The 15,454-nt window shown below is 37.1% G+C and overlaps 1 protein-coding gene across 4 annotated transcripts in view; it reads right to left on the reverse strand.

The window, feature by feature from the left end:
- Positions 1 to 15,454, reverse strand: part of LOC311443190 (uncharacterized protein F13E9.13, mitochondrial-like) — a 49,962-nt gene that overhangs the window by 26,076 nt on the left and 8,432 nt on the right. For all 4 annotated transcript variants that reach the window (XM_084533169.1, XM_084533167.1, XM_084533170.1 and 1 more), the window contains exons 3-5: positions 15,059 to 15,239; positions 7,195 to 7,345; positions 5,087 to 5,214 (exon numbers count right to left, since the gene is read on the reverse strand). In XM_084533169.1, the coding sequence (XP_084389295.1) occupies positions 5,087 to 5,214; positions 7,195 to 7,345; positions 15,059 to 15,239 (460 nt within the window). The remainder of the gene's footprint in view (positions 1 to 5,086; positions 5,215 to 7,194; positions 7,346 to 15,058; positions 15,240 to 15,454) is intronic.

A 15,454-nucleotide genomic window follows, 5' to 3' on the forward strand; every position in this document is an offset into this window, starting at 1 on the left:
CAGTTATTTTCTACTGTGTTGCAGTAGCACCTAGTATAGATTCCAAACAAACCAGCTCCATTGTCTTGAGAAAGGATTTACTGCTGCTGGAGTGACCATGGGGATTACCATGTGCTATGTGGATTTTTAACTGCGTTTTCAATTTCCCTCACCTTAAATGAACTGACTAACCACCTCTTCTCAATCTTTTTATGAAGTAATCAGTATATAGACACAAGAATAAGATGAAATTCTTTCTTCCATTTATTATATCAGCTCACACTCTTTTTTGCAAGTCTGGTGAGATCATTAAAGTGGCAGAACTATTCAGCAGAGCTGTGCTCATTACAATTCTTCAGTCATCAGTTTAAATCACAATAATGGTAGTTGGACTGGTGTGTATTTCTGCCAGGTCTCTGCTAAATTTACGTTGACAACTAGCAGATCTTCACCAAAGAAACAAAAAGGGCCTTACTTACAGAGAACTGAAAAAGAACACACACTCTGCTTCATGGCAAATTTCAGCAACACAAAAATAGGAAAGCAAGCAGTGGTTATAGGCTGCATTGATAGCTCCAGCTAGTTTACTAAAACTCAAAAGACAGCACCGATAAAGACTGCTTCTCTTTCTGTAAATATCAATGGAACACAAAATGACAATTTTTCTGTATACAGTATGTGTTACTGTTTGGACCATGGAAAGGTTCTCCATGGACACAAAAGGTTATTAGAGTGCTTTCTGTACAACACAAGGCAGTACTAGCTGGGAAAACTAGAAAAGCCCTCGTTCTAGAGTTACTAGGCATCCTTTTCATCCCTTCATTTTGAACTGCCCATCTTAAGAGTCACTCTCAACACTTCATCCCTTACACAGGGGAATGTTGTGAAGCATTAGTTCTGACCTTTAAGAACATATAAATTGCTTTAATTGGTGACAATATGCTGATGCAAGATGGTTAGAGCTTGAAAAAACTAGGGAAAACATATATGTAAGAAAAAAATGTCTGCTTCAAAACACTGTTTATTTAAATAATATTTCATCAGTAGCCTAAGTTATTAATGATGCTTTAGGAAAGAATAATTGTGTGTCACCTTGCTACTTCACCAAAGAAAAGGGATCAATTAAAATACTCTTGAATTTCTTTTTAGGTCTCATGTCTGTTTTTCCAGCTAGGAACAATAACTGCTTCTTACATTTTTTTAACATAAAAGAAAAAAAACATTCCACACAGAACTTATTGAAAAATTTAAACAAAGCAGAATCACATATATGTGATTAAAGCTACGGTTATTTCTTTGCATATTTTATATTCCTGTGGTTGTCCTGCTTACAGCAACAAAATAATTCATTTTTAGTTATTTATAACATTATTACTGAAATCCTGTTCTAGAAAAATTAGAATTTTATTTATATAGCACCTATGTACTCTTAGAAATCTTATTTGTTTTACATAGATACCAATGCATAATCAAGGTGCTACAACTGACCGCAGATTTGTGCAACTGTACTTTCCTGCATTCCCAGAGGAACTGTGTTCCTAGTCGGTATTGGTTTTTAGGACAGATGCATAAGGCACATTAGCAGGTAGTTGTTTGGCAATTATTTCACATCAGCAGGAAAAATGAAGAGCCAAATAATTAAACAGAGCACGATCATACAGGTGTATGACAATAGGTTAGTCCTACTAGGCAAAGACTGAAAGAGCAAAACCCAAGACTGCTGTGAAACTATAAAAAAAAAAACACAAAGCTTTCCTAAATAGCAAGGTATCCAACTCCTGCTGTGATCCATGTGTGACACGTGCAGTCCACATGCATCTGCTGTGCTGGAGATTTATTCAGACTGTCAATGTGAAGAACAGCAATGGGAGTGCCCAGTCTATAATGAGACTGGGTTATCTAATTAAGTATGCTACAAATACTACTTTTAAGTCAAGCACATCAAGGCCTAAAGTTGATGAGTAGAGGATGACTTGTCTACTGGCTGCGTTAATACAAATTCTAACTTGTAAAAGAAAATAAAGCAACAGTGGTGAGATGCTTCCACATAGTGACATTCAGTCACTGTCAGGATGTCTCTAAGCACAGAACCTTGTTTATAGTCTTTTTCAGCTTTCTTCTTCTGATTATATTTTTTGACAAAAAGAGAAAAGGAGACAATTTTGTGATGTTAAAGTAACAAGATACTAAACTTTACAGACCTTGCACATTTCTCTATTTCAATGAACTGTAACTAGAGGGCACTGTGCTCTTTCTTCTGACAGTATGTCTGCAGACATGTCTTTAATAAAATCATATGAAATAGTGTTTGGTTGCAAAGCACAATGAAAGCATTTGAACTATGGTATGCACAAGTTACATGAAATAAAGGCCAAATGCTCCTAGCTTGAAAACAATGGCAAAGAGCAGCGTAAAAATAAGCACCACTGTGCCAATAACTTGCTCGACTACTCTTCTTTAACAGCTTTTTCATATGCAGTAATCACTGTACCATACACAATGCTATGTTTATGGTAATATTCCACTGTAACCCATTTTAGCTTTTTAATTCAAAGGACTTTTTCCTCTGTCATTAAAGCTAGGGCTTATAGAAAAGTACAGATCAGAGACTTGCATCTCCCATTTATTTATAGGAGGCAACTACAAAGGCAACAGCCTCTTATTTTGACCTAAACAGGCCATCCAAAGATAGGAGGGTGAATCAGTCTTGACACCCCTTCTATGAACACTAAAACATGAGGGGACAGCCAGAGCCAGCTGCTGGGCTTTGTGATGTGCCCAGTTTTCCACCAGTCACTCAGCTTAGGCCATTTAGTTTGTTCATACAGATAACTAAGCAGTCCTTACACACAGGCTTTGGTCACTTATAATACAGGCTGGATTTGAACCAGGTTCTTCAGTATTTATCCCAAGGAGAAAGCCTGATAGATTCACATCCTCTAACCAAAGAGCATTTTACAACATAAACTGGAACAGACTTATATAACCTCTTAAATAAAAATGCTTTAAGAATTAAATTGTAATTCAAAATGCTCAGCTATAATTCCTGCTCCTTAACAGCCTGGAGTTTGCATTATGATTTTCAGACCACTTGCTCCCTTGGCTATTGGTTCCTGGTAGGCTCAGGGAGCCCTGCTCACTGCCAGCACACAGCCCACCCAGGGCTGAGAGGAGAAATGCTGCAGGTTCCTTCAGGAAGGCAGTGACACCAACTACAAACAAAACCCCACTGAACACACTTCTGTCTTGACAGGGAAACACTCACTTCCCACACCCCATCACAAATCAGTCAATTCAACACACAGACACAAAGGCAAAAACACTTCTATATTACTACACAACGAAGCTGAAAAAAAGACATGACAAAACCTCATCTGTCTCTTGGTTCTTCTTTCAAGAGATGCTTTGCAGAGTGATGAAAGATGCCCAATTGTATCACTACAGTACAGCACTTTCGGTGCTGCATAAATTCATCAAATGCAAAAATTTCACTCATATCAACAACCAATTTTGTATACTGTACATCTGATTCCTTTTAAGAATCTACTGACATAAATATGCCTAATTTGTCATTTCCTTACACCCTGAAGTACTGATTTCTATGCTCTTCTCAACTGTTTTAAGCCACCATACTTTTCATGAAATGCAGGAAATCAATGGAGGTTGCATGTGAATGTTGGAAAAAAAGAATTTAAACTAGGATTTGCCCTAAGACTTGTCATTTTTTTTTTTCTTTTTCTTTTTTTCTTAATTTAATCTGCACTAAGAGAGAGGGGGATACATGGGGATATGAATTGCAGACAGGAAATGGAGCTCTAGATTAAGGAAATTTTGCAGTCTCCAAAATATGCCCCTCGCTTTCAGGGTGATCTGTTCCCACATATCATTTCCAGTTTACTGTACTGAGCAACCAACTAATTTAAGAGCTCAGTATTCACTCCAAGCAATCATTTTTTTTTTAACATTGGTGATTGAAGTGGAGTCATTTATCATCTGTTCTTTGGCAAAAACATTTTTATTTTTTTTTAACATATGTGAAATTGAAAAAACATTTTGACAAGTTCAACATTCATTTTAAATGCTGATAAAGATGTACAATATGGGCAAAGCCCTGAAATCACTAAAATATTTAATTTTGTTCCAGAAGATGTTGGGACCTATGTCTCTATGCCAAAAAGATCATGTTATTCACCTCCTCCTTTTGTATAACAAAGATGGAATAATGACAGAATGGTCTAGATCAGAACATGCTTAAAAAAGCAGAGAATATATTAGTATCTTCCTTCATTCAAAAACATTATTTTTGCCAAAAGGTATTGTTATTTGACCAAACATGCAGTAATTATTTTGAATATTGGTCCTTATAGGTATCACTCCAACTTGAAACAGAAATTGTACAAGGGCAGATGCATGAAGAAAGCCCAAACTTACACCAGGAAGAAATACATTAACACAAAGGACAAGACTAATAGGCCAAACAATTTTCGCTTAATAAAAAGTCCAGACCGTTAAAAAAATATATATATTTTGATGACACATCTTTCTATTTTCCAACAGATCTGCATTTTTTTCTGAAAACCTCCTAAGCAGTATTTTCCCTGGTATTACTGTTTGGAATTGTGCCATATCAAAACAACCCTTTTCTTGCAGGACTTTATTTTAGATTGTGAAATATTTAAATCTTTCCACTGAAGAGTTAAACACTTTTATTAGGTTATTTTTTAATAAGGCTATGAAGTAACTTTTTTTTTTTTTTTTTTTTTTTTTTTTTTAAGGGGGGTTAATTCTTACAACTTAAGTTTTACATACTCTTTTTCAAAAAAAAAGTAAGTAAGCCTCAGCATCATTCAGTATTATAAAAGCTTGAAATAATTTTTACTTTTGTCCTGTCAAATGGTTGTTTAGAAACATACCAGAGAATCCAAATAGAACCTCAATCATATCAGCTTTGCTGTACCATATCAAAGTCTGCAGTGAAAATTCTTTTCTTCCTTTTTTTTTTTCCCCCCTTCTTTCTTAAAGAACAGCAGACATACAGATTTCTTTCTACATTAACCCAGAAGCTGATTCATTGCCTGTTGTCTGACCTTCGTGTGACAGCTCTCACCTTTCAGCTCCCCAGGATCTGTGGGCAGCCCAGTAGCCTTGCCAGTCAATACGAGCCCATCAGCCAGGAAGAGCTCGGCAGCTGCTGCAGTCTCAGCCACACCGACATCTGCCGTCAGAGTATGAGCACTGTAAACAGCAGGAATGTACCCTGTGGTTACTTTCGGCACACACATTTGTTATCCATCTTGTTCAATGTTTAGACTGCATTTCTTCATCTTCCCCACTGTCAGAACAATCAAACTCAGGCTTTTTGAAAGAGAGGGTAAGTGGCCTATTTTAAAACGGGAAGAAAAATTGATATACAAACAAGAGGAAGAAGACCCAACCTCCTCCATCACAACACCATAATTGATCGCTCTATTGCTCTGGGTCCTCTGTCTCTAAGGAGTGTGAACTACCAAGTGTCAACCGAGGCAGCTGCTTGCATGTCAAGCACCTGTATCCCAGAAACGTTGAGCACAAGAAGCTCTGACGTCAAGTGGGAGTTGTGGATGTTCAGTCATTCATAAACCAGATTCTGTTACCTAGAACTGCAATAACACCCTCCACTTCATCTCATGAAGTCCAACTAACAGAAAGTATAGTTATTACCTATAATATAATCACAGGAATCATTTTACATAGCAATTACAAACATCAATTACCTGCAGAGTAGCTTTTCAACAGCAGGCTTTGATACATGGGTGATGCACTTTGAAACCTATAGCGATAGCAGTTTTTAATTTAAACAGACCTGAACCTTGAAAGAATTCCAGTCTTTGCTGTTTCAACAGCTGACTTTACATCCTAATTAACTGGAAGTATAGAAACAATAATGGCCATGGTCAATCCTTTGCACCAATGAGGTGCAGAATCAACCTCTTCCTTGGATTAGCTTGGATGGACAATAGACATGGGGGGCCCGGTTTTGTTCCGTATTAGTGAGTGGTAGGACATGCTTACTCAGCAGTGCTTTCTACTAGTGGTGATGGGTGCAAGAGAAAGTATACTAAATCCCTTTCTGTATGTGGAGAAAGGTGGGCATAAATCTCAAATACATATAATAAGGTAGTAATAAGATGGCTCTCAGCATCTCCTTCTCAACTTAAGAATTCCCCTGAAAAAAAAACCAACTCTTTTCCTCTCTTAAAAAACAAATCATTTCACCAAACTATAATCTAAATATTAACCTATCAATTGATAAGACAAATGAAGAGAAGCACATGATACATTCATCAATTTTTGTAAGTCTAAAAAAAATGTCTTTTTAATATATAACTTTATATATCATTAGAAAGAAACAAAAGCAAAAGGACCATAAAAGCTTATTTGGCCATAAGGCATTGTTTTCTTTTCTATTTTGAAATCTATTTTAAATCAAAACAAAAAATAAAAACCAAACAGATATTTAGAATCTTCCAAACATGGTTATTTTCATGATTACCCATGTACTACACACAAACACTTTAATTAGGTTATTTAACATGTATAATACATAACATTTGAGCAGTTCTTCTGGAAAAAAAAGTGACATATGAATAGCTAAAAGTACTGTGTGACAGTTAAGATAAAATATCAACAGAAAAACTGGGTTCATCTGTCATAAGTTCCTTCTGTGTGATAATCACAGAACATAATCTGTACATAGACAGCACCGAATTTAAGTAGAAGAAACCAGTATTATTGGCAGCAAGGAGAAAAAAAAGAGAAGAGCTTTCTAAAATGCCAGAATATTATGATCTGGATCCTCTGTATGTGGAAACTGCTTGCATAACTAAAAATAACCTTGGATGCTTAGCCTCCTGAAACAATTTCTTTAAACATAATAGGTATATAAGGATATAAAATCTCACCTGATACCAGATGCAAGACATTTACAGTCTGCATTTATATATCCTGAAGGTTAAGCTGAAAACTTCACAGATGCAGCAACCTGCAGCTTACAGGTGCAAATTTATTTTTGAACATATCCCTAATAGTGCTGCAAGACCTTGCTTGAATAATAAAGCTCTCCCTTTATCATTAACTTTGTTGATGTTAAATAGACATAAAATAATCAGAAAAAAAATGAGAAAAACGTAAGAACATTATTACATTAATACTTACATAAATATTGCTTATATTTACCTGTGCTTCTTTTTAATATCAGCAAAAATCTGAATATTCTCTGCTCCAACTTGTTTTCTGTATCGTAGCAGGTTACCTGCACAGGCATTTATGATCCCTTCATCAGCAACATGAGAAAACACAAACCCTTCAGCTCGGATAAAATCAAGACCTGGAGGGAAAAAAAAAAAAGAAGAAAAAAAAAATTGTCTTAACCAGAACCAAAGACTGAAAAACAAAACTAAAAGTGAAGTCCACCCTACTACCTCTCTCTTATCTGGTCTCGACACAAAATATTCCGTGTGCTCTAAGACTCACCACCCTTGCTTTCCCACATATTTAAGTCTTTGCAGCCATGGAACAGATTCAGGAACTGCACACCCTGCCCTGCCACTCTGCCATGATTTGCTAGCAGGCAAGAGCCAACGAAGGAGTGGGTAGGCCAAAGCATAGCTCCGTTGTCCTAATGATGTGGCTTCCCTCCAAAAAAGGGCATTAACTTAGGTTTCACCTTTTTCCAGATACTCTATGATTGTATTACTTCTTTCCCAACATCTATTTATCTGTTATGCATGCCTGAAATTGGCCAACAGGTCAAAAGTAACAAGGACATGGACAAAGAGAGAACAGCACAGGTCTTGTTTTCTTTCAGAAAGAAAGCGCAGCCTGCAACACTTTACACACATTATTTGACTCTTCATCTAAATGCAACTTGTTTTCTACGCAGCACAACATCAAGAAATTACTTCTAGAGCTAGGCCAAAGGTACAGAAAGATAAGGTTTCTACTCCACTCCAAATTTACAGTAAGCATCAACTGTACCTTACCTCAGTACCCAGTGTTCACCATGTTCATTCTTTCATTGAATTACGAAGGTTTTGTGGGATGGGTACTTAGGAGGAAGACTAAGAATGGAAACAACTACCACAGACCATTCATTTACTCCTGCATTCCCCCTACACAGCCTTTGAATATCTTTATATTTAAATATCGATGCCTTAAGCCATGGCTTAACGAACCCACCACGATTAGGCACAAGATGACAGAATTCTGACTATTTTATTGTGGACCTCTCTTATCTCCAATCTTTTGTAGCATTGAAACTTATTTCACCTGTCCTTTAAGATGCGTAAAAGTTCAGCACTCATCTTGTGCAACCTTTGCTCCTTCTTCCAGGTTGCTTCAGAGCTCTCTTCCAAGCCCTTCTGAAGTTCTGCTGCTCCTCCAGCTTTGAGTCAGCTGCACATTTAATTAGAGCTGACATACCAAGGAAACAAATGCATATGAAAGCAGCCATCAGGGATGCAACCCCACCTACCCAAGAACTGCTCAGGCAACAGAGGCTTCACCCTAACATATTTCAAATATAAACAGAAAGGATCTTTAATACATTTACCAAATGACAAGGTGCCTGCTTATTTTAAAAGCTAAATTTCAGTTTCATTCCAAAAGCCATGAAGTTGCAGAAACAGAAGCTTATGCCTGATAGAGGAGAGCCTCTATTGCTTAGCAACACAGACTCCAGCTAACAAGAAACATCACAGATGGTGCCAAATCAAATATGAGCTGTCCTATGCCTTGAAATTAGCAGGTGAAAAGCATGGAGTATTCTCAGGATCCAAAGACACAAATATGTCACAAGTATAATTAAAGGTGCTAGTAGGAAAGACAGTGCAAATAGCTAGACTGAGATTTCTGCATCTAGGAACAAAACCCACATATTTTCATGTAAATCATCCAGATTTACAGTATAATTCAGAGTTAAATAAGTAAAAATAATTATCCTCTAATCACAAGACTATCAATCAGACTAGAAATATGATAAATTTTCACAGCAATCATAATGGATACCTCAGGATGAGGGTTATTCATTTACTGAAGCTCACTGCTTACATGTTTATTGATGTTGGTTTGTGGTCCTTTAACTTAGGAATTTGAGACTTTCTTCTAAACATTGTCCTTAGTTTAACAGAGCTGTATACTCTCTTTGGGTTTTGGGGAGCTACGAAGATACAAATTTTAACTAGTTATAATAGGCAAAGGCACCAAATCGTTACTCTTCTGTTTGTATGAAACCATAATTGGACTCTGATAATGAATTCATTTTTATGCTCATAAAATTGTGAGAACATTACTATTTCTTATTTTCACATTTCCCAAGTTGAAAAGTAATAGATGTTTAATAGTTAATAGGCAGTCCATTTTCTGACTTATATGGGAACAAAAAAAAAAATCTTGTAATCTCACTGGAAAACAAGAACAGGAAGTTTCTAAGAAAACCTAGCAAACAGAGCTTCAGGACTGTGTTAAGAACATGTAATCATGTTACCATCTGGAGCAGGGCCTGTTTAAGGATATAGATCTTGTATCTTTTTCAAAAGCTAGCGTTCCTACACTTTAATTCTACTTGAACAGCTCTGCCTAAGCAGCTGTGAAAGTTTATCAATTATACAGGAAACCTTTATTTTTTCTTTTCTTCCTGTGATAACTAGTGAATAAAAGGAAAAAGAAAACCACAGACAAATATTTCCTTTGCTGGGTCAAAAAGTATTGCAACACTAAGTTGATTGAGGAAATAGTACTTTTACATTATCCATCCTAAAATGATGCAAATGTGCATTTTAATACCACAGAACAGTGAATCAGATACAATCATTAAGAAGCCCTTTCTCAGATATATTTTTCTTTCCTGAATTATGAAGTCAAAAGAAGCTGGAAGCCAGGATTTACTGCTTTCACGGAATAGGATCTGGCCTTTGCAAGGCTGCAGCTCCAGGTTGCTGCTGAAATTTGAACTTCACACAAATGTAAGATGATGCAGGTGAATTTACTGGTAGAATCTTGGCTTACATGCACAGCAAATCCTGACTCCCAGCTCTTCTTGATGCCTTAATTCAAAAAGAAGATGAAAAAATATTTTTTTTGTTCTGAAAATAAAAACTCAGAGGAGTATCAACCTCACTTGCTATTGATGCTAGAGCCATACAGTTTTTGTGCTATGGAAAACCATTTCTACTCAGGACATCATCTCGCAGCAGCTCCTTGCAGACTCTGCAAGAATTCCAAGCCTGGGAGAAGCAGCTTCTCCAGCAGTGCTTGCAGCAGCATCTCATCTCTGTGAGAGTCGCTGCACTTGCTGCCTTGCTCCACGGCACCTGCAGATGCTTCCAAACATGCACACACATCCCCAAAAATTAGGATGGTGTCAGTTAAAATATAATAATAATAAATCAGCAAACATTTTCACATACATTTTAACCTAATTCTATCCCACCTTAAACAGTATCATTGGATGTAGCAAGCAGAGAATTCCTGTGGAGTATCTCTCTGCTGGTGGGTGGCTGTGGGAAAGGAACAGTCTCAGACAGGAAAGCTGTATTTGCAAAAGACCTGGAGATAGCTGGGTACCTAGGATATCTTCTGATATGAAGCCTCACTTAATCAGCTACCGACTGTGCTGTTATCATTACTGAAGACTAATTAAGAAACTGTGACCGCATGGGATTTCTAAAATATGGTCCTTAAAGAAAAAAGGGCATTTTCACAGTCAGCTGGAGATGGTAGAAGATAAACTGAGTAATGATTCATGAAGAATAACACAGACTCACCCAGCTATAGGCAAGCTGCACTCTACAGTAGACCCTGCTGTCCTTGCTCCCAGGCAAACAGATTGAAGCTCTGGCAGACCACAAAAATGCAACTTGCCTCTGGCTCACGTGCTCAGGTTTTTCTCAGGTGCCTAGAATATGGAAACCATTTCCTTGCAGCACTGTTGAGATACAGATATGGGGATTGTTTATGTCTCACAGATCAGCAGATGTCTAGGACAATATTCCACAAAGCAATGATTTCTTGAAAACCTTTTCACCATTAAGTCTGTCTCCATTAGATTAATGATTGGCCAGTTCTATCTTTCAATCACTGCTGCATGTTACTACGGAGAACACCCAGAATGTTCAAAAGGATAAAGAGACTGTCGTCATCATATATCCCCTGTATTGCAAGGGCTCTGCATCTCCTCTGCAAAGACATACACTGATAGATCAGAGCCAAACACACCATCTCATTAATGCAAGGAAAAAGGCAGAAAACAGCTGAGGGATTTTGGGTTATTCCTTTAAATGTAACTGTCCTCTCTAAGATGACTACTGCTTCATAATTAGCAAACTTTCAATAAAAGAAACAACATGTAATTTCAAAGTCAGTTAATAACAAACAGCATGACTACATGAAATTTAGTAGACAGACCAAGCATAAACGGTGGTTAACTTCAGGAAACAAGGTATGCAAATAAATAAGGAAAACCTAACATGATGCCCAAATCTGACCCAGATTTAGTGAACATTCCTGAGCACTGAAAAATAATAAACAGTAATATTTGCTAAACAAAAAATAAGTAATGGAGAATTTTTGTATCCTCTACAAATGTGTGAAGGACCTGCATAGATATATCATTCTGTCTCATCCTTAAGCAGATGTAGCTAATTAAATCAGGAACTATAAACAGGAGACTGTACACCTCTAAAAATCACATGGTACACCTGTTAATAATGAACCAATTGAAAAGTATCCCTAGCAAACGATTTCTGCCATGTTTCTCTACAAAGAACAGTTTAGTTCCATGAAACAGGAAAGAAAGGCGATAATACAGTGTTTGGAAGATGTCATTAGAAACACCTTTTAAGAAGGTTTGCTTTCCTAAGAATAAGTATTTGAGATTGAGGTGGCTTCCAGTCAAAAAATATAAAACTGTACTATTCTGTATTATCTCAATATTTTGTGGTCTACAGTTACCTAGGTATATTACTGTATTTTAAATTAAAAAGCCTACATCAGAAGAGTATAATATTGAGCAGCAGAGGACTTCATGATATAATTATGATGTGACTGACACACTTTATAATTATACTAATTTTTAACATACTAACATTGTCATATCAGCCCTTAGAAACAAAGATAAATCATGCAACTTTCAGAGTCTTGAAAACAAAAGTGAAAGCAGAAGATCCCCACACATGCTCTGTCACAGTGAGCAGGCCCGCGAGCCTGTGGCCATGGATGGAGGCAGAGCTGGGCACCAGGCCTGTGCCAGGAGGAGGCTGTGGCCTGCCAGATGCTGACCCCAGCCTCTGTGCAGCGCACATTTGGCATCAAGGCAAAAGCTTGCTGAGCCTTCCAGGGCAGGGAGGAGATTGGCTACAACTGTTTGGGCTCACTGGATGCTTTTTGGTAACCCGAAGAACTGATTGTGTTGAAAGTTATTTCTGTCAGAAGAGCGCAGGCAAAGTTGTTCCTTTTTTCTGCAAGGCCCCTCGCTACTTCGCTGCCACTGCCCCATATCTGTGCTGAAGCTCCCAGCACAAACACGGTTTTGGTGTTTTCTTTCTTTTAGGTTCCTAATTTCACAAACATTTCCCAAAGAACTAAAATAAATTAAAACAAACTAACAAGAAACACAAAACAATCAAACAAACAAACAAAAAAACACCTCAGCCTTCTCAGATTCTTCACCGCCTGAATTTATTATTGAATAAATCTGAAAACAACAGTAACCCACTGCAATATGCTGTCCTGTCTTTTTTACTGCCTAACGATGAGAATACCTGAGGAATTTGTTTACAGCAGGGCTTTCTAGATTTATTGCCGTTCTTTATTTCACTCAGAAAGAAAGGATGTTCAAAAACATTATTAATATTTGAATCAAAAAACTTAGGAGTTTTTGACAACTTATGATTAATTCAGGTAGTTTCCAAATTGCCCTCCTTAAGAGAACTGCAGTATTACAAAGTAAAAATTAAGGAAGCTAGGGAAAAATGAACAAAGGTTAAAATACACAAACGTACACACACTTATATAAAACTTCTTATTCACCAGCTGTCTAGAATCTTATTGTATAGTTGGACTGCTTTGGGACAGAGGTCTTTGCTCGTTTCCCATTTGGACTTGATCTTAAAGGTCTTCTCCAACCTAAATGATTCTATGCTAGGAAAATTCAGTGATTTAATCTGTTGCTATTCGGCTATCTACAGCATATTTATCAGCATAACCACATATTATTGATGAGTTCTTTCCAGTCACACCATAAACTTGCTGATTTCCCCCCCCCCCTTTACAAAATAAAATTACCTATGCCTAAAAACCACTAAACCACTTATGGTTGCCCTGTGCAGCTCTTCAGAAGTTATTTCTGCCAGAGACAGGAGTATCTACAGGGAAAATGAAATGTCTACATAGTAGCAGGAGATGCTACATACGCTTTTTGGGTATAACACCTTCAGTAAGCATTTTGTAGTGAAAGCATGTTGGACTTGCTTTATTAGTAGCCATCTTTAATGACTATTAAAGTTGTATTGATATTAAAGTCACTACTATGAGATTTGCTATCTACAAAATAAGTCATTTTACTATGGCTTTGTCTAAAGTGATTTTCTTTCTTTTTGCTTTCCTGTTCAGTGAACTTGAGAATCATTTTTAGAGAAGTGCAATGAAATGCATTAAACACAGAACACAGGCCTTTCTTAGCTGCTGTTCTCCAGTTACAGAGCAAATAGTGCAAAACAGTAGTAGAGATGAGCAAAACCCAAGCCCTTCAGGAATTCTCTCCCACATTAGTAATTGCTGAGAAGTAAGAGAAACACATTGTTCCCACACTACACCCCCTATACAGTGATCAATTTTGCTCCTAAAAGGAAGCATAACCCACTAGCAGTCTATTACTTTTGAAAATAAGGTATATAAATACTTTTGCAAATGCCGATGCATCTCAAGTATCCTACATGCATACAATCCCCGAAAATTAAAACTGGATTCTGTTAGGTTTTTGGTTTAGCTTTTCACATAGGTTCCACTGCAAAAATAAAACCTGTGTTTGGTCAGTTTGACAAGGAGTTACATACCTTATAAGTGTGAACTTCTGATTCTAAAGCACTCAAATCAAATCTGTGTTCCAAACACAGACTAACAAATTCCACCAAGAAAAAGGGATTCAAGATTTTCAGAACATATTCAACATAATTAAAACTGCCACTGCAGATGTTACTCCATATTATTTTAACCAAAGTATGGGTTTCAATTAGTACGAGCATCTTTTAGTTTTACGTTCTGACAAAACTCTGCCTGTTTACAATATTTGTACAATTTACAAAATGTGCAACCTCACTATAATTACATATGCAATTTGGGTAAACAGAGGCATCAACCCTCGATTTGGGAAGTACAAGCTTTCCATATGAAACCAGTCTCCATCTTTGAATCAGGGAACATTCTATATGAAAACCTAAAATTGCTTCAGCAAGGAGTAGAAGAGAAAGGTCAGCAAGTCAAGGATTCTTGCAATAAGGGTAGATTAATTTACATTTAATTTCCCTGAATGCAATTTAATTTTAAGTAGTTTGGGTACCTGTACACTCTATTTTTTGTTTTTATACAAAAAGCCTCATTCATGAACAAAGGCAGTGAAAATTTAGTTTTAATAGATAACTGTGGTAGCAACAACATATAATTAGATGCTGAAACAGGATGCTTCACCACAGTGGGTTAAATTAATCTTCAAATATAATTTAACTGAAGTAAATAGAGTTACACCAAAGGCGGCTTTTAGACATCAATAGGTTTAAACTAATCATTACGTTTAGACAGGTTTTACCCAAAAAGCAGCACCAATGGCCTTGGGATTTCTAAGCTGCCTCCTACTGACGCACTGTGTGAGCATCATCTATTATAATCAAACAGGCATCTTTCTCAAAATCTAATTTCTGCTTTTTCAGGGTACAGTGAGCTTTTCATGTCTCATTTTTCATGGTATCTATGTTAGTACAATGCACAATTTGCAGAGAGTAAATGCCATAGCAAACAACAGTAATAACATGCGAGTCATTTCTATTACCTGCAGCGAGAGCAACTGCTATCGCCTGTTGATTCGCAGCGCTCAGTACCTGGACTCCCAGCGCGAGGTGTGGGCAGGATCGCCTCACGGCGGCACTGATGGCCGTCATCACTGCCGTCACTTCGGGCCCAGGACACAACGTGTAAGGACGATCGTGCATGTTTTCTACTATCAAGCCATCCTGTGGAGATCATAATAAGGAAAACTGAATAAGCTGAAAGAGGAATTTAAGAAACATGGCTAGTTTACTATTATTCTAAGTTTTGTATTAAAAGACAAGTTTAAAGGTTTTCCTTCAAAGGGTGGATTATCTTCAGTAAATTATGTTGATGCATATAACCACTTGTAAAAGTGCTTTAATCAACAGCACGGTATTTGCAAAGAAATCAGGAAGAG

This window comes from Aythya ferina (genome assembly GCF_964211825.1).
Source record: "Aythya ferina genome assembly, chromosome: 12".
NCBI lineage: Eukaryota > Metazoa > Chordata > Aves > Anseriformes > Anatidae > Aythya > Aythya ferina.